Source organism: Carya illinoinensis, chromosome 8 (genome assembly GCF_018687715.1).
Source record: "Carya illinoinensis cultivar Pawnee chromosome 8, C.illinoinensisPawnee_v1, whole genome shotgun sequence".
NCBI classification, from domain to species: domain Eukaryota; kingdom Viridiplantae; phylum Streptophyta; class Magnoliopsida; order Fagales; family Juglandaceae; genus Carya; species Carya illinoinensis.
Window position 1 is genome coordinate 28,034,588 of NC_056759.1, and position 20,341 is coordinate 28,054,928.

Here is a 20,341-nt window from a genome sequence, read left to right on the forward strand (position 1 = left end):
ATGTAGTTTAGGCTTTGCTGGAACAGTGAACACCATGAATAATACTTGCCCAATGGTTTTGTGTTTGTTTTCACTTTTCATATTCTTTTTTCTTCTCCTTTATTTTTTTTAACTGTTATCAATTATGAGATGCTAATGTTACCTTTTCCTCATTTCATCATGCATGTGCTTTCCCTTTAAAGTGTCGGATCACTTTCTTCATTTTATATGATGGGGGAAGAGGAAGATGGAATGGCACCCAGACCCCCAACCATGGATTCGCAGTCATTAATGACATCCCAAAATACATTTGGTGATCCAAATGATGTCCCGGATGTGAGTGTGCATTTTCTTGCCTTTTATTGTTTTAAAAAAGAACATGTGAAGATAACTTATTCCAATTTTGCAGCATAATTTGTACCCTCCGAATTCGAGTAATCCGGAGTACTGCCAGCAACAATTTTCTGCATTCCCAGAGTCTTCAGAAAATGTTGGTTGTACATTTTCTGATGCTGCTGATGGTATTACACTTAATTTTGCTTTCACTTTAATGACACTAATATTGATTTGTAACTAAACCATCTCCTTTCTTCCATGTATAGAAATGTTATTTGACATAAATGAAGATTTAGAGGGTACCACTGTTATCCCGGATGATGAGGTACGGGTCGAAACACCAAGAGCCGGCATGGAATTTGTTAGTGAGAATGAGCTGATGGACTATTATAAGAAATATGCCAAGCAAGAGGGGTTTGGTGTAAGGACACAGAGGACTAAGAGAGATGATGAAGGGAGATCCGTGTATGTTACTATTGGTTGTGCCCGTGGCGGCAAATACCAACCTAAGAACATTAATATGTCGAAGCCACGTGCGACAACCAAAACGGATTGTAAAGCAAAGATTAATGCAACGTTGAACAAGAACGACAAATGGGTTATCACTACAGTTGAAAGTGCACACAACCACATTACGGTCAGCCCCAAGAAGACAAGACTCTTGCGATCTCACAGGCGTCTAGATGAGCACAATCAGAGGATCCTCGACCTCAATGATAGAGCCGGTATTAGAATGAACAAGAACTATTTTTCTCTTGTCGTTGAGGCGGGTGGTTTTGAAAATCTAGAGTTTCAAGAGAGAGATTGTCGGAATTTCATTGACAAATCTAGACACTTAAGATTGGGTAAAGGAGGTGGTGATGCCCTGTATGACTATTTTCAAAGAATGAGAAAGCAGAATGACGGCTTCGTTTCTTCCATGGATGTTGATGATGATGGAAGGTTACGGAATGTTTTTTGGGCGGATGCCCGGAGTCGATCAGCCTATGAGTACTTCGGAGACGTTGTCACCTTCGATACGACATACCTAACAAACCGATACGGTATGCCTTTCGCCCCATTTGTTGGCGTTAACCATCATGGGCATTCCATACTACTAGGGGCGGGGTTGCTATCGAGCGAGGACACACAGTCATTTGTTTGGTTGTTCCGCACATGGTTGGATTGCATGAATGGTCAAGCGCCCAAAGCCATCATAACTGACCAAGACCGGGCAATGAAGAACGCAATCCAAATTGTATTTCCGGAGACCCGCCATAGATACTGTCTATGGCATATAATGCGCAAACTCCCAGAGAAGTTAGGATCTCATTCCCATTTCAGCACGGGATTGAAGACCTCGATTCAGTCAGCATTGTATGATTCTCAGACCTGCAGAGAATTTGAGGAGATGTGGGGTGAACTTCTTGATAAGTATGATCTTAGAGGTAATAATTGGCTCACCTCGTTATATGAGGAAAGGAGTTATTGGGTCCCCGTTTACTTGAAGGATGTATTTTGGGCGGGTATGAGCACGACACAACGGTCAGAAAGCATGAATGCTTTCTTCGATGGGTATGTCCATTCTGGTACCACTTTGAAGGAATTCGTGGACCAATTTGATAATGCTTTAAGAAAGAAGGTGGAGGTAGAGACGACGGCTGATTTCAACTCTAGTAACCAAATTATCCCCTGCGTTTCCCCTTTCAATTTTGAGAAGCAGTTTCAGAAAGTATACACAAATGCAAAGTTTAAAGAGTTCCAAAAAGAGTTGATGGGCCTAATGTGTTGTAACTGCACACTGGTAACCAAGCAGGGGTGCATTTCAACCTTCGATATATTGGATGAAATATCTATTCATGACTGCAACAAAATTGTCCACTACATACTCTACTATAACGAAGAGGAATGTGAGTTAAAATGCACGTGTGCATTGTTTGAGATGAGGGGAATTTTGTGTCGACATGCACTTAAAGTTTTGCATCTGTCCCGAATTAATGTGGTGTCAGATAGATATGTGTTGGATCGCTGGAGGAAGGACCAGAAGAGGACATACACATTGATCAAAAGTAGTTATGATGATGTGCGTGCCAGTGGAGATTCACGGAGGTATGAGATGGTGGTTAAAAGATGCATGAAATTAGCAACAAAAATTTCCCTGAGTGATGAGCGAGTCAATGCATTCTTGAAGGTTGTGGATGACTTTGATTCAAAATGTGATGATGTAACCTTTGGGACGACATCCGAATCAACGAAGGTAGGACCGAATGTGGACACCGCGGACAAGGGTAAGAAGATATTAAGCCCCAATGTGGTTCGAGGGAAAGGAAGACCCCCAAGTAAAAGAAAGGTTCCCCCTGTTGAGAAGATTACAAGAAAGAGAAAGGTAGTTGCTGTTTTTTGTAAATCTCTATGTTAATCCCATGAATTTAGCATTATTCACCGCGGTTTTTCTATGTTAATGTAGGCCTGCAGGAAAATATTACATGATCAAACACAATTGGGTGACACCGCGGCATCTGAATTCGTGGACCAATCTAATGATGGAGTTGGTGTTGGTTTTGGGACACAAACCAGCTCAGTCACACAATTAAATATATCAGAAAATCAGGAGGTCCTCGGAAATTGGTTACATGTGTATTTGAAGATATTTTTTGTCCTTTAAGTTTTGACTTGTGTAAAGCTCAACTTCTTTTACAGCTCAGTTTCACTTCTTTCAGATATGCGGCGATAATTGATTTGCTGCTTTTGTGTCGGTCATGGTAGTAGTTGATTTAAAAGACCCAAATTTCAGTCATGGTAGTTGCTGTTTTGGTGTCGGTCATGTAAGTTTTGTAAACAAGTATACAAAACTGGTTTTGTAAGTCCTTAGTGCCCTGGGCCGTCTAGTAAGTGGAGTTGGTGTTGGTTTTGATTTCCTTTTTTATGTATTAGAGAATAGGGTGTACTTATTCTTGACAAATTGCGAAAGGTGGGGAATATGCCTAAGCGGGTGGTTTTTGTGTGGAGATGCAAAATAGTGCAAATATGGGTTTTGTATTTTGGTTACAATTTAAAGTAAGTTTTGTGCAGAACCGTGAATACGAAATACAAAGGTTTTTCATTTTTCTGTAGAGATGCAATATTTTTGTATTTTTAGAAAGTGGTTAAAAGAATTTGGTTTTTTGTACCATGAGCTGACTAGTCCTACTGAAGGTGGTTAATTCCGTGGTGCCAGATACACGGAGGCATTCAATGTGACCTATAGTACCTTCGGTATGGCCTCCATTCTTTTTACTCGACATGCACTTCATTTGGTTTTAACCTTACATTACTACAAGATTGATTTTTGTAAACAATGAATTTGCTGATGAAATTGCTGTTTCTGAGAATTTGTTAGTAATGTTGAAAATGTAACATTAGCTCAAATGGTTATGAGCTTGGGATGTTACTTAGTGCCCTCTGTCCTTGTGGAGATTTATTACATGCGTATTTCAGTCACAACCTTTCCAAATGCAAGATTGATATCTGCTGCAACTGGTAGTTGACCTTTGAAAGCAGCAGTGATAGGAAACCGAGAGTCTATTTTACACTGTACAGTAGGTGGTTATTCTTCCCCTTTCTCGGGTTGGTTTGAACTTCCATTGTTTTGCTTATGCAGTTTGTAGCTGAACTTCTCTATGTGTTGTTTTTCAGTTTGTGGGTGGTTTTAATATGCCCTCAGGAAAAAGATGGTGAAGAGTTTTTTCATGTACCTTGCTTTGGAGTTGTCACCATGGTATAAGGAGTTATTTTAGTTGTATATTGTTTTTTGTTTTTACAAGTCAAATTTTGGTTCAGAGCTATACTTCCTTTGCCTTATTTGCAAGTTAAGCCCCAAGAATGCCGATCCTTTATGGTTTCAGAAGCAGTTGATGTCGAGTTCCATGAGGAAAGGAGTTTTGAAAAACATGCAGAATGTGTTGCCAGCTAAGTAAGTGATGTAGTGTTTGTACATTTGGGATTTTACTAACCAGCTTGCTATTATTAGTTTTGTCCATGTAACGGAGTGCTCAATTAGTAGATGATATTTTCATAGGTATGACTTTTGCATCATGGGCGGAAGAGAAGCAGCTGAGTAAGCTGGAAGATTTCAATGTGAAAGTGCCAGAGGTGGTTTTTTATGTCACTGACAATCTACATGGTTTTAGAAATATTTGTAAGTTTAGAAATCATTAGGGTGAGTGCTGCCGATCCAATTTTGTGTAATATCTTAGAGAGATATTTGTAAGTCTGAATAGATGTATCTAATACAGTCAATGATTTCCCCTTTCTATTGTTCAGCTGCTGAAAGATTAGACAAAAACAGATTCTACATGTATATTACTAATAGTGATGAATCGGTATGGGTTGTTATGAAGAGTTACATGCAGTTTTTTAGTTTTGCCACCTTATGACATATTTCTGGGGAATATTTCAGTTGGTGTTGGCTGAGAGAAGGAACCGATCAGTTAGATGAAAACCTATGCCAAGCATGACCAATATTTAAATCTGTAATGAACAAGAATTAGAGATTCTAGACACTTAAAAACAGCAACCATCTCAATTCCGGTGTGTAGAATAAAACATACACAAGAAAATGAAAACCAGTTAAAAAGCATACACAAGTTGGATGAAAACCAGTTAAAAAGCAGAATTTCATTCCATCCAAACCCAGTTTCGGAACCCCAAAAGATATCCCCTGCGTACACCATAATTACAAGATGACCCTTTTGTGTAACATAATTTTCCACATAGAGAAAGTTTTTCATACATATTACAATTATCACCAAAAACAACGTCAACATTTCCGGTGTGCGTTACCCGAACCAAGCTAAAACTATTACAATTACAACAACCCAATACAACCACAATAATATTCGCTGGTTCTTTTTAAGCATCCTCTCTCTTTCTCTTACTTGATCTTCCCTTTTCTGAACTTCATATTCGCGAAGAAGTACATCATCCCACATATTCCAAACTTTATTCTCCCTCGTACGTAAGTTCTGATCTAGCAAATTAAATATATCCGTCCAAATGAAAAATCCACATCTCGTATCTCCCTGCACAGTAATAACACGCAGTGAACAGGATGTGTTACACCAAGCTCACAACAAAAAAAAAATGTGACAATGTCCAAGGTAACACCGCTTTACCATATCATACTTTGGGCAGGCAAAAAAACTCCTTCCAGGATTAGACTTAGTGTGCGATGTCTTTAGTCGTGTTTTCAAGCCACACCAACAACTTGGTGATTCCAGTGGACAATCATTAGAGAACGATGAAGATTGGGATGATGCCATGCGTGATTCTGAAAAACTAAAGGCAAGTTCCAAATGCAAGCGTCTATCTCATTTACAGAATTTAATACATTGTAATAGAGCCTAGTGGATGTCTTAGCAACAAAGATTGAAGGGAATTTAAAGGACAGAATATTTTAATCAAAATATGGTTCACGACTAAAGTGTAAAATCAATAAACAACATATTCAACATTTTAATCCACCATTCTTCCTGACACATTAAACACCATAGTCTTATAAGGAAGATACAACTTCTGCACAAAGCCTCACAATGGCCTTAGAAGACCATATTATCTAGCCCAAAAACAAATTATAAACAATGAAAATACAAGTCAAAAAACAAATTATAAACAATGAAAATACAGTTAAGATAATGAAGAGTATCTAAAACTGATTTCTGGTCATAGTTTTAAACTACAGGAATTTCTTAACAATTGGCTCAGAGTATGTGAGAATCATCCCGGCTGATTTTACATTTGAAGGCCAAACGAAAATCTGGTCGTGGTTTTACATCCCTACAGTTTTACAGTTTTTACAGTTTTTACAGTTTTACAAGGATGTAGAAATATGGGTTTATGACCTTCACCTTCACCAATATGAAAATTCATGCACAATTACATAATCATAAAACGCTTTCCCTAAATCAGAAAACACTGACCTACACCTTCACCAAAACACCCAAACAAAAGCACTATGAACATTCAAAGACTGGGGATATTACCCAAGCAAAAGCTTATTCAGTTCATTTTTTCACATAATTTTTACAAGAGAAATTTGACATAAGACAATTCCTGAAAAGATAAATAACACGTCCAAATTTTAATAAATCATCAACAACTACTACAACCAAACAAAACTTCCAGAGATCCAACAAGATCATGTTTCCAATTTCATTCATTAGATTTAAAAATATATTATACAAGCATCATCCCGTAAATCTACATGTTTATAGGATAACAAGTTATGAGCAAACTACAGACTACCCGTGACTTACCTGGTGAATTTCTTAGAGATCAATATCTGCAAAATAACCCACATATCAATAAGTTTATACATACATACGGCACCAACACCCAAAAAATTAATTTAAGATTTATACATACCAGAAGATCAAATTTGCGTACACTCGGAACAAAACCCAATATTTTTTGACTTTTTGAGGGGGACGATGGGACGCGGGGGGATGGGCTGGTGGGGATGGGGGCTTCGCCGGCTGAGGCAGGGTTTTTGGGTGAGGATGGGACGCGGGGGGATGGGGTGGTGGGGGGATGCGACTCGGGTTGTGGGGGGGGTGGGGTGAGACTGTGCGAATAGGGGCTGGGGCTTCGACGCGAGGGGATGGGGTGGTGGGGTGAGACGAAGGGAACAGGGGCTGGGGATGGGGCTTCGACGCGGGGGCTGTTTGGTGTGGGGGGGATGCGACTCGGATTGTTGGGGGGGGGGGGGTTTGGTGTGCTGGGGTTGGGGCTTCGATGCCGGGGGGAGGGGGGGGGGGAAAGAGAAAGAGGGGTGCTGGGGTTGGGACGCCGAGGGGGGGGGGAAGAGAAAGAGGGGTGTTGGGGTTGGGGCTTCGACGCCGAGGGGGGGGGGGGGGAAGAGAAAGAGGGGTGTTGGGGTTGGGGCTTCGACGCCGAGGGGTTGGGGGGGGGGGAAAGAGAAAAAGGGGTCGGGTTGGGGAGGGGGAAGAGAGAGAAGATGATTTTGAAAATTAACTCAATGTTCAGAGCGGGGGAACACGCGAAGGGACAAGCTTGTAAAATCACACTAATGCCACGTCAGGTGTATTCCGGCTTCAGCCAAACAGTGGCTGATGCCCAGATTTATTCTATTAATTAACACTTCTTCTCTACCAGATCTACTGTATGGTTCTCTGTATCATTTTCTTTTGGTTTTAGTCTTGCCCTCCCTCTTTCTCTCTGCTTCGTCAGGTACTCTCTTCCTATCTCTCTCCGTTTGACTAGGGTATTAATTGGAACTTTTTTGTCTCTATTTTTGGTCTTTCAATCTCATGGAGATTAACTGGGTTTGTTTGAAGGAAAAGCTATGGAAGGTAGAAATTAGAAAATAAAATGGACTTTATGGTGCTTGGCATTGTAGAGTTTTTAAGCCGCTAAAGTGATAGTCTCCACCCACTGTGGTATTACTATAAGGCTAGGTTGAACTAAATTCTAATTTTTTAGGTAGATGCATTTTTGTTGTTCTATGCATGGATTTGTCAATGTAAATGATTCATCGTGAGATATTTAAAGTTCACCGCTTGATTTTATTCATTGGAATAAATATTTTTTTTCACTTGGTAGAAGTATGTAGTTTGTCTAAGTGAGTTTCTAAAGGAGATATTTGAGATGGCTTTTAGGGTTTTTTTACGGGTAAATTTTTGACGGGAGGATGTGTGATGTGCCTTCAGAGTTTGAATTAGTTTATGCAGTTGATATTCTTAGGGAATTATGTTTTATTGAGGTCCTTATCCGCGCTCGCCCACAAGAGTGCCGATTGGAAATAATGTTTATGTTGGTAATAACGGTACAAAGTTTACTTTTTTGGTGTATTTTCAGAAAAGTCACTAAAAGATCTATGGGGATAGGGAAGGAAAACAAAGGAGGTTATGGAAATTGTTCCTCTCTCTCTCTCTCTCTAACCACTATATTTGGACTTGTGTGTTGGTGTTTTTTAATTACGTTCTTTCCAGGGATATTGAACTACATTAGATGCTATTCAATTCATCAAAAATTAATGGCTACGTTAGGCAATATTCAAATTGCTGTATTGCTCACCCAGACTACTCATGGTGAGAAATAGCATAGTTTCTAGTACTAGAGCTGTGAAGATAAATTTCTTCGTGCTTTCTTTTTATATGAAGTACCTAATTAGTAAGTATGAGGAAAGAAAAGCAAAATGAAGTGAAAAGAAAGGGTTCTGTGATATTGCCCAAAGATCATTTTATTCTGGGTGTCAGCTAGATTGAAGTTAATTTATTTTCTCCATTTTGGAAGAAGTTTACGTAAGTAAATATAAGGACAACGTGTGCAAAAACAGACAATGGGGGTGAAGGAGGGCATGCAATGATCTAGTATGAGGTATATTTATCATCTAGTATGAGGTATATTTTCAGTTTCCATCTTATGAAAGGGATCATCAGCGTCTTGTATACAGAGACCTGGCAACTCTACCAAGAGAGGAGACTCCTCGGGACTTTTACCTGCCTGGAAATGACTATCAAGCTTATGGTCCTTAGGAAGAGCACCTTCTAAGACAGCCTGACCATTTACATATAAATGTTGTCTCCACACAAACAGAGACTGTTCATGCTGATTCTCTTTACATGAATGAGAGAGAGTACCATGCTTATGGTCTTGGTGCTAAACGTGAAACACCATCCACTGTACCTTTTGCTACTGCAACATCTGCTATTGCTTTAGGCCCATATACAAAGGATCCATACCATGGCTATTATTATGGTGCTTCATTAGATTCTTATCCCATTGGTGGAACGCACCCAATTGAGAGTGCCAATTTACGCAGGATAGAAACTGATCGAGTGGGTAGTTTATACTCTATATATGCTACTGATGCTTTACTACTCAAAGACAAGACACATCATTATCAGGCTACCCAGCCTGAAGCGGTGCTTGTGCCAGTTTTGTCTCGGTACTCTTTTGCTAGCTGGTCTATCATTCCTACACTGCTGACTGAATTTGCATCTTGAACATATATGTATCCCTTTGTATAATTTGGACTTTTGTTTATTGGCTCCTGATATGCATATGAGCTCACTACAAAAAAAGACAGATTTGCCGGCGTTGGTTATATGCCAGCAACTATCCAAAAAAAGGCCACTAATTAATTCGCGACGTTTTTCTAATGGCGTAACCGTCCATTGGTAATGGAGGGTCGCTATTTTCATTATTCCGGCGTTTGCGCAAACCCTGGTATTTGTAAATCTCATTAGTGGCATTTGTATACAATTTAGTAGGGGTGAATTCGGTCCGGTCCGGTCCGAGGAGGTTTTACGGACCGGACCGGACCTATTCGGTCCAGGGTTTTCCCACCCTGGACCGGACCGAACTTCATACGGTCCGGTCCGGTCCGGTCCCATTCGGTCCACCCTATGAGTTTTTTTTTTTTCAATGACATTTTATTTAATACTTATGTAATTATATTGTGACATATTTAATATATATACATATACTATACTATTATATATATTAGTAATACACTACAACTATTAGTAATAGTGATAATTATATATGTAACTATATCATGTAATAATAATAGTAATAATAGTAATATATGTAACTATATGTAATATTAATAACTAATACTATTAGTCTATTAGTACTAATACTATAACTAATAAATATATGTAATGATAGTGATAATATATGTAATATTATATTAAATAATAGTAATACTCTTATTACTAATATTCTATGTAGTTATAGTGATTTAATGCTAACATATTACATATTAAGTTAACTATATTATAAATTTACAAATATATGATATATTATAATTTATACTATAACTTTTATAATATGTTAATACATTAATATATATACTAGTACTATATTTTTTTTTTATCGGTTATACTAGTACTATATATTATAGTTAATAGTTATATATTAAAGAATATAGTAATACATTGATACTAAATATATATATAATATAGTTATAGACTTACAATGATTTAGTTATTATGAATTTATAATTAGTATAACTATATAATTGTATTAGTATTAGACTATTAGTAATTCAACTATTATATAAATAATAATTTTTTTTTAATCTATTCGGTCTGGTCCGGGGTGAAAAACCCCCGGACCGGGACAGGACCGAATACCTTCGGTCCCTTAAAAATTGGACCGGGACCGGACCGGACTCGAACCGGTCCAAACATGACCGGTCCGGTCGGTTTTTCCAGTCCGGACCGTTCGACTTTCAGCCCTACAATTTAGCGACATTTCTTGAAATGCCACCACAATACCTAATATTAATAGCGTTTTTCAAAATGCTGCCACTTTATCGTTGCCATCCCCTGGCATATACTAGCGGCTTTACCATAAACGCCGCTGTTACTACATTACCGACACATCATTTAAATTGGCGGTATTTATTTAAATGCCACTAATAATATGTTGGCAGTGGCACATTGAATTTGTTAACGGCGTTTATTCTACCTCCACCACTTTTTCAAATAGCGGCGTTACGATAAATGCCGCTACTAGTAATTTGCCAACTCATCATATAAATTAGCGGCATTTATTTAAATGCTACTAATAGTATGTTGGTGGCAGCACATTGAATCATTTATAAAAGCCACCAATGACCTAATTTCGTAGCGATTATCTAAACGCCGCCACTAGTAAACTGTCCGCTTGTCATATAATTTGGCTGCATTTCTTTAAATGCCACTAATAGTACTTTGAAAAATTTATTAACGGCGTTTATCTAAATAATGCTAATTTTTAAAATAACGGTGTTAACATAAACGATGCAACATTACGTTGCCAGCGCATCATATAAATTAGCGACATTTATTTAAATGCCACTAATAATACGTTAGCGGCAAATTGAATTTATTAACGGAGTTTATCTAAACGCCACCATGAGTTTTTTTTCCTGTATTGCATCTTATTGTAAACGTCGACACATTTTTTAAATTAATGACATTAATATAAACACCACTACAAATATGTTACCGGTGCTTTGCATTAATTAACAAAATATAGGACACACCAATAATATGATATCCCACAATAAAAAAATATAATATATTAATTAATAATAAATATGATATAATGGGCCATTATTCATATAATAAAAAAATTACAAATCAAAGCACATGAAAGTTCTCCATGGATAATTTTTCTTCTTCACATTTTGTTTGTCATTAGCTTTAGGACCATTTCTTTCATGTGTAATTCTTCACATTTATCCAATAATTCTTTGAAATTGTTATGCAATTGTTGAGCCTAGAAAATATCAAAAAGTTATACTAAATTAATAGAGAGTAATATGTGTTAAAGAAATAAAGCGTATCAAGTTATATATATAAATAGATGGTACATTTTCTAAAAAAGGAAAAAAAATCCATGCATAGATCAAATTATTCAAAACTTAGTGATCTGTGATAATTTGATACAGTCATAAGCATCATAAGAAAGAAGCTAAAATATGTGCATATAATTTGAGAAGCCTATATGGACCAGAGTGCATATTAGATACCTTCTGCCTTTTCGTTTTGAAACAAGATGTGATAATCATGGGAGTAATATTTTTAACCTCCATGTTACTCGATAACTACATAATGAGTTATGTAATCTTGCTTTTACATTTTTTCAATGACTTGATAGTAGGTCAGATTGAAATAAAAATATACACAGCTAGCTACTCATAAGAAAATTACCAAAGAAAATAGGATACTGATAATTTAAATGCGTTGTTCTGTTCTGGATCAAGAACCTCCAGTAGAGCTGAAGCCGGATCTCCACGCACATCAGAACCTGTTTTGTCAATCTCATCCAACAGCATGACCGGATTACAAACTGCTACTCTCTAAAACAAATTCATGAGTAAGAATAATTTCTGTCTAAGTCAATCTCATTAAATTGAGATTATTATATAAAAGAAGGAAAATAAAAAACTGAATATTTGATCAAGACTCTCCATGGTAAAAGCCATCCATATAGACACCTTGCAGCTAGATGCCCAGAACTATACATGGTCCAAAGATAGGATCTACTTATCCTCACTAAACTATCGAATCTAGATAACTTGTTCGGGTAGAACAGGTCCAACACCAAACCAAACCAGGTTTTCATATCGCACATGGATCTATTTCTCTATGCTGTATAATTCCAAATATTGACAAACGAAACAAGATTTATGCAACCACATTCATCCACAGGCAACTATCCAAATAGGTAAGATTTATGCATTTTAAGTTTAGAAAAACCCATCTCTTAAGTGACGGCTTGGTGACGTGGCGGGTAGAAAATTTGCTCTACTAGGGTTTGACTGACTTGTGTGAAGCATGGCAGCCACCGGGGTCCATCAAGGTGCCTCGGTGTCATCTGGAAGACACAGAACCTTTGTAGACTTGGTGACCCAAAGTCCTCAGCCACTTCCAGAAGTGGATATACCTATGAGACCGTTGAAGATTCTTGATGGGGTGACGTATGTATCTTTCACGAAGGAGGAAATAGAACGGTCTGCACAACCGTTTAAGTTCTCTTTGGTCATGAAGTTTATGAGACAGAGACCATCTCTAGACTTAATCAGAGCTTTTATTAGAAGTCAGTGGGGCTTGGATTCTCAACCGGTGGTGTCTACAATGTCAAAGGCCAAGTCTGTGTTTGTTCGTTTTTCGCATGAATCGGATTTTGTTAAAGCATTTTCAAGAGAAACATGCGATGTAGAAGGTGTTCCATATCGTAATTTCCAGTGGTACCCGGAGTTTGATGAAGAAAAAGAGCCTCATTTGGTTCCAGTTTGGATTACACTTCCAGGCCTTCCACCAAACTTTTACCATGAAGCATTCCTATGGAATATTACGATGCCGTTGGGTCAATATATCCATCGGGACAATAGCACGAGGTGTGCAATCCGAACGGATGGAGCAAGGGTCTGTATTAAAATGGACGCATCCAAGAAGCCGATTGATTCTTTTTGGATAGGTATTCCTCACCAGCCTGCCAACCATTTGCAGAAAGTGGTGTATGAAACCCTTCCTCCCTTCCTGCGTATTGTTGTCGTTGTCGAATGCAAGGCCATAATGACTCTACATGCAAATGGAAGGGAGGCAGGAAGATGGAAGAGAGAATCAAAGGAGATGGAGGACAGGCAAAGAAGGTGCGGGTTAGAATAGAAGCAGGAAATTCAGTTGGTGTGGGGAACAAGACAAGGTTGAATCTAGTAAGCATGATGAAATGGATGGCCTAGAGGAGGAAGTTTTGAATAAACAAGGAGATAGTAGGGAGGAAGTAGGGGAGAAAACAGGGGAAAAAACAAATACGAAGGAAAATCAAGCATACACGAATGGAAAGGAAGTCAATATAGAGGAAATTCATGTAGAAGAAGGAAGAGATAGCCGGGTTTGAGTATGCTGTGAAACTCAACAGCCTGGAGATCAAGCTGAAGCTGACGCTGATTTAGTAGAGGCTGTGGACGTTAATACAGCAGCATATGGTCAGGGAGGGGAAACGTGTCCTGTTGGGAAATATGTCCCCCAAACGAATTCAGATTTGTCAGGCTCATTAGAAGTAGTTGAAGAGACACAATTTGCAGGAGAGCTGGTGACTGTGGAAGATGTGGAAGAGGACGAGAATGAGGTGTGCGAGGAGACTGCAATAATTTTTTCTGATTCTGAAATTGCAGAACGTGCGGAAAATATTGGGAAGTCTAAGGCAAATGTCTGATTTTGAGAACCTAATTAGACATAAAGGAGGAAGGTGTTTGAGGAGTTCTAGTCGGGCTAAGAGCAGGCCCTCAAGACTTAATTTATGATGTAGCCCATTCTTTATCGGAACATATGGGGGATGGGAACGTCTAAAAGAAGGCTAAAGAAACTGATGAATAAGCATAGTCCTGGGATTGTTGCGGTGGCAGAACCTTTCCTAACTCAAAGACATATGGAGAGTTTGAAACAAAAATTGCAGTTTGAGGGTTGTTTGTCAAACAAAGTGCAAGGGGGGAAATTATGGATTTTATGGGCCCAAGGAGTTAAGGTAGTCTTGGTTAAGGTGACAAATCAATTTATTACAGTGGTGACAAAGATTCAAAGTAAGAAAGTGTGTATTTCTTTCATATATGCTAAATGTACCCAGATGGAGCGCAGGAAGCTATGGCAATCCTTATCTAATGGGGTGAGGGGATCTACTCCATGGCTTGTATTGGGAGACTTTAACATCATAAGAAATGATTTGGAACGTAGAGGTGGGAGGCCTCGTCAGTATTTGGCAATGGAGGAATTTAATTCTTTTATTGATTCTACTGGCTTATCTGAAATGAGGTATACTGGCAACCGACTTTCGTGGTGCAACTGATGAAGGAGCTTCGTGGAGTTGGGCCTGTTTAGACAGGGTCCTTATTAGTGCTGAAGTGCTGTCGTTTTTCCCTGAAGCTCACCTAGAATACTTAGGAAGAAGTACTTCAGATCACTCTCCAATGGTGATTCGGTTTAATAATTCCTCAACATCGTATGGCTTTCCTCCCTTTAAATTCCATCAAATGTGGGTTAAGCATGAGGCTTTCATGGACTGTGTGGCGGACTCTTGGGAGAAAGGGATGGAGGAGAGGGGAATGGCTCGTTTGGTAAAAAAATTGAAAAAAATGAAAAGTACTTTGCGTGGGTGGAATAAGGAGGTGTTTGGGGCTATGGCACTTAATATTAGACTCTCGGAAGACAGAGTGGGGAAGTTAGAAAATAAAATGCAAGAGGGCTTTAATGAGGAAGACGAGCAAGACTACTTGGTAGCTAAAATTGAACTGAACACTTGGCTAGAACGGGAAGAAACAAGATTGAGACAACAAGCAAAACTTTCTTGGCTGGAGAAAGAAGAAGCCAGCGCAAGTTTCTTTCGAGCTTGTAATGCTCGGTCCAAAATGCAGGTTAATGAAATGCGACTACCTGATGGAAAATGGTTAAAGTCTTCGGAAGAAATCCATGATGAAGCAGTTCAATATTTTAGTCATTTTTTGGCTCATAAGCAGGTGGGGGTACTTCCAGATTTATCAAATCTGGTGCAAACAGTTGTTATAGAGGAAGATAATGAGAGGTTGTGTCAGCTCCCTTCAATCCAAGATGTGAGAGATGCAGTGTTTTCCATTCCAGTTAATAGTAGCCCGGGGCCAGATGGGTTTGGGTCGGGTTTTTTTCAAGCTTGTTGGCATATTGTAGGCAATGATGTGGTGGAGGCAGTACAGGAATTCTTCTTGGGGGCTGATCTCCCCATGAATTTTGCAGCATCTTTTATGACCCTCATTCCTAAGGTGGAGTTGCCAACAAACTTTGGCAAGTTTAGGCCGATCAGTCTATGCTTGACCTTCTACAAAATCTGTTCGAAAATATTGGTGAGTCGACTGGCTCCGATGCTTCCACGAATTATAGCTCCAGAACAAGGAGCCTTTATCTCAGGCCGAAGCATCTTCGACAATATAAGCCTCATACAGGAGCTCGTACACAGTATCAATAAACCTGTCCGGGGCGGCAATATCATACTTAAGCTGGATATAGCAAAAGCTTATGATAGTGTGGATTGGAATTTCCTCTTGCATGTCATGTCTCATTTTGGGTTTTCAGGTCAGGTATGTGACCTGATCAGGAAGTGCATTTCGAACGCTCATTTTTCCATCGTCATGAACGGGGTTCTAAAGGGTTTCTTTAAAAGTGGTCGAGGATTGAGGCAAGGGGATCCAATCTCCCCATATTTGTTTATCATGGTTAAAGAAATTCTTTCCAGATTACTAAAAGCAAAATTTGAAGAAAAGAAAATTGGCGTGTTTGTGCAACCTAGAGGTACCCCGTTGATATCGCATTTGTTATATGCCGATGACATAGTAATTTTTGCCAATGGGAGTAAAGCTTCAGTGAGAGCCATTTTGGATGTTTTGTCTACATATGAGCAATGGTCGGGTCAAAATGTTAGAAAAGTCAAGTCTTCTATAACCTTCTCGAAATATATCACCAGGCTTAGACGGCGATCGATCCTACGGATTACTGGGTTTGTGGAAGGCAAAACGCCTTTCAAATACCTGGGAGTCCCAATCATTTCTGGGCGTATGAAAACAGTTTACTTAGAGGAAATTGTTGAAAAAATTAAAGCAAGGTTGGAAGGATGGAAGAATAAATTATTAGCTAATGGGGCCCCAGTGCTCCTCTTAAAGCATGTCCTAATGAGCCTCCCTATATATTTATTGTCTACTGTCTATGTACCTGGTTCGGTAATGAAAAGTATCAATAGATGCCTAAGTAATTTTTTCTGGGGTGTGCATGAAGGAAAGCCAAAAAAACATTGGAAGTCATGGGATAAGTTATGCTTACCTGCAGCAGAAGGTGGAATGGGGTTCAGAAAGTTTACAGATATTCAAAAGTCCCTCTTCTTGAAATTTGCGTGGAAGATTATGGTGGAGGACTCGCTGTGGTCTAATTTTTTTAGAGCCAAGTATGTGCGACAGAATCACATCTCGCTTGTGGAAAGGGGAAAAGGTACTAGATTCTGGAGGATGGTAGCTTCATGTATGCCTGATGTTCTAAATCTCTCAAAATGGAAGATTAAAAATGGTAACATATCCTTTTGGTTTGATAAGTGGCTGGATGAGGGTCCTCTATGTAACCTGGTTCCTATGGGTGATTCTCCAAGCCTACTAGTTACAGAATGCAAAATGGAAAATGGGTGGGATGCTGCCAAGTTACACGGTACATTAGGGGCCGAGCTAACGGAAAAAGTGCTGGAAGTGTTAAGTAAAAGCAGAGCAGGGTCAGACGTGCTGGTATGGACAGCTAGTAATGATGGAAAATTCTCCACTAAAAGTGCATGGAACTGTGTTCGGATTAATGCCCCCAAGGTTAGATGGGCAGACTGGGTTTGGCATCCTTGCATCCCAAAGAATATTTTGGTTAATATGTGGAAAGTTTTCAATAATGCTTTAAGTGTGGATGATAAAATAAGATCCATTGGTATTCCAATAGCCTCAAAATGTGATTGTTGCTTGAATGGTGGATATGAAAACAGAGACCATGTGCTAGCTAATGGGGACATTGCAAAGGAGGTATGGAGACTAGCATACGCGCAGATGGGTTTGGGTAGAACTACAGGAATCTCTTGGAACCAGATAGTGGAGGAATGGCTTACTAAAGCTTCTAAATCATCACAACTAGGGCACCTACTCGGGATCATTCCATCCACTGTGACCTGGTCCCCCTGGCTGAGATGCTGTAAGGCACGAGCAAAAGGAATAAAAGACTCGGCTATTACGGTTTGGTATAATATTAAAACATGGATAGCAAAAGTGGGAGAAAAGCTGAAAGTGGGGAAAATGCTATCGAGTCGAGATCAAAAAATTCTAATGGAGTTGAACATTCCAGTTAAACTTCCGAAAAGATTAATTCTGAAGTTGGTGCGATGGACAAAGCCGACACTTGGACGTCTGAAGTTAAATGTTGATGGAAGCTCAAATGGAAATCCTGGTGCTGCAGGGGCGGGTGGAGTGCTTAGAGATTCTAAGGGTGATTTGCTCATGTCATTTTCGGTTCATCTTGGTACAGGTACAAGTAATTTTGCAGAAGTTATGAGCTTAATTCATGGTCTCCGGCTGATTAAAAGGATGGGAGTGGTCCACATTGATCTGGAATCAGATTCCATGATGGTGGTTAGATAGTTGAAGGCATCGAGATGTGAAGTATGGTATCTTGAAGAATACTGGGAGGAATTAATGGAGTTGTTGAAAGAATTTGAGTTTCAAATATCACATACATATTGGGAAGGAAATGCAGCAGCAGACTACTTAGCACGTCTGGGTGCGAGGGGCATGAATAAGCAATGGCATTCTCTGGATATTCCTTCTAGTCTTAGAGGGATCTTACGGATGGACAAACATGGATTTCCTAGCATTAGACCGTAAAAGAGCCTGTGTGTTTTGGTTCATATGTTTTTCTTTTCTGTTAGTCTTGACCTTTGTGTAAGCGGTTTTCCTCCGCCATAAGTGAGGTTGTTTTGAATAAAGTATAGAGGTACTGTTCCCTTTATATATATTAAAAAAAAAAGTTTAGAAAAACCTCTTCCAAATGGTTGGTGAAGTGTAATGAACCATAACTTCTATCTCTCTCAATTAATATGAAGTAAGAACAATATATCAATCGAAGAAAATCAATCTCATAAATAATGTTACTAATATTTAGTAAGGTTTCATCATCAACCTTAGTTGAAAACTTAGCTACAACTGTTAATGAAAATAAACTATAAAATCAGAACATAAATAAACATTAATGCAATATTGAAAAAAAAAATAAAAATTATAGTGCTCTCAAAACATAAACATTGTTATAAACTATCTTGAATTGTATGACCACATTTATCTAGTCGTCAAATGCATAGTGCATAGTGCTAGCATAGTGAGTTAGCATAGTCCCATTTGTACGCCTATATATATCGTTGAATTCTTTAAGAAATATAAGATTGATATACAGATCAATAAGAGAATCTCCTCTCATTCTCTCTTAACCTCTCTCGCTCTCTCTCAATCTCTTGAAACTCTCTCCTTTTTATTAAGTTTTATAACACGTTATCAGCACGATGCGAGAAAAAAATTCTTCCTCACCCCAGCTCCCATTTCTCGTCTCTCTGGTTTCTCTAATCCTCGTCTGGGTATGGGTTTCTAATGAGAGATTTGAGAAGCAACTAGTATCAAAACCCACTATAATCCTCACAAAGCAAGAAAAGCAAGAAGTGGAACCCGTATGAGTCCACTGTGCTCCCGAACCCAGATGCAACGGTTATGCTGAAGCAAGAAGTGGAACCCATATGAGTTCACTGTGCTCCAGAACCCAGATGCAACGGTTATGCTGCCATGACCGATTTGAGCTACAAAACTCCTGAGAATTTAGAGGTGATGTCGCCGAGATCAACACTGATCTGCTCCATAAGCTCGAAATCAGATCCAAGCAACACTTCGATCTCTCCGAAGTGGAGTCTCGAGGACTCAGATCATCACCCCAGTCATCCTTGCTCACTACTCAAGCGATTGGGGGGACCATTACAGCACCACTAGCTCTTCCGAAGTAGAAGAACTGGGGAATGACGGCGATGGGGATTCGAGATCCGAGATCGATACTCGGTCGAACTTCGGAAGGGCATCATCGGTAGCTGCGGAGCCGGAGCCGGAGCCGGAGCCGGAGCCTCCGCGGAAGTATCCGACGATGACGAAGTCAGAGGACGCAGGGTCATCTGCGGAGAGCTATCGGACCGGGGAGATATCATCGGATAACATGAAGATGGTTGTGAGGCACAAGGACCTGAAGGAGATCGTGGAGGCTATTAGGGAGAATTTCGAGAACGCCGCTGCGGCCGGCGACCAGGTTTCGGAGATGCTGGAGATTGGCAGGGCTCAGCTCGATCGGAGCTTCAGGCAGCTGAAGAAGACAGTGTACCATTCAAGTAATGTGTTGAGCAACCTGAGCTCGAACTGGACCTCAAAACCGCCACTTGCGGTTAAATACAGGATCGACGGTTCGCTCGATGAACCGGGCGGTCCAAAGAGTCTCTGCTCCACCTTGGAGCGGCTCTTGGCTTGGGAGAAGAAGCTCTACGAAGAAGTCAAGTGTTTGGTAAAGAAAGACAGAGAGGACGTTAACGATCCTACCATGGCTGAATTTTATGATAAATTAGTCACTGCATATAGAGATCCAGGCCTGATGTCATTGCGATATTCAAGATCAGGCACCGAGGGACTCAGCTCTCCCCTTCTTCAAGCTGCCAAAGTCTGAAGTGAATGCTTAGCCTTTTGGCATCAGGGCATCAAAGGGAAGATCAACTGCTTCTATTGAGTTTGCTTATCATTATTTGTACATCATGTTTCCTTCTTATGGGAGATATCATGTCATAGAGGCGATGCCTCGAGAGGCAGCAATGGTTTTGCCGAAAAAGGTGGGTGGGAGGTGAGCTGGGTTCTACCCCAGGAAAAGGAGGTGCTGGAGTCCATGAACGTGCGTGGCCGACTTCACTGACGATGGATCTCACATGCAATTTGCAA

At 39.6% G+C, this 20,341-nt stretch overlaps 2 protein-coding genes across 2 annotated transcripts; both read left to right on the top strand.

Annotated features, from left to right (window-relative positions):
• Positions 1–210: 210 nt before the first annotated feature.
• Positions 211–4,250, top strand: LOC122274568 (protein FAR1-RELATED SEQUENCE 4-like). The gene is made up of 6 exons (XM_043083596.1): positions 211–315; positions 389–500; positions 582–2,680; positions 2,762–2,908; positions 3,935–4,051; positions 4,143–4,250. The coding sequence occupies exons 1-6, from the start codon at positions 211–213 to the stop codon at positions 4,248–4,250; spliced, it is 2,688 nt and encodes an 895-aa protein (XP_042939530.1).
• A 10,571-nt stretch (positions 4,251–14,821) lies between these two features.
• LOC122274569 lies at positions 14,822–20,075 on the top strand. The gene is made up of 2 exons (XM_043083597.1): positions 14,822–17,962; positions 19,248–20,075. Exons 1-2 carry the CDS (start codon positions 14,822–14,824, stop codon positions 20,073–20,075), a joined length of 3,969 nt encoding a protein of 1,322 aa, XP_042939531.1.
• Positions 20,076–20,341: the final 266 nt, after the last annotated feature.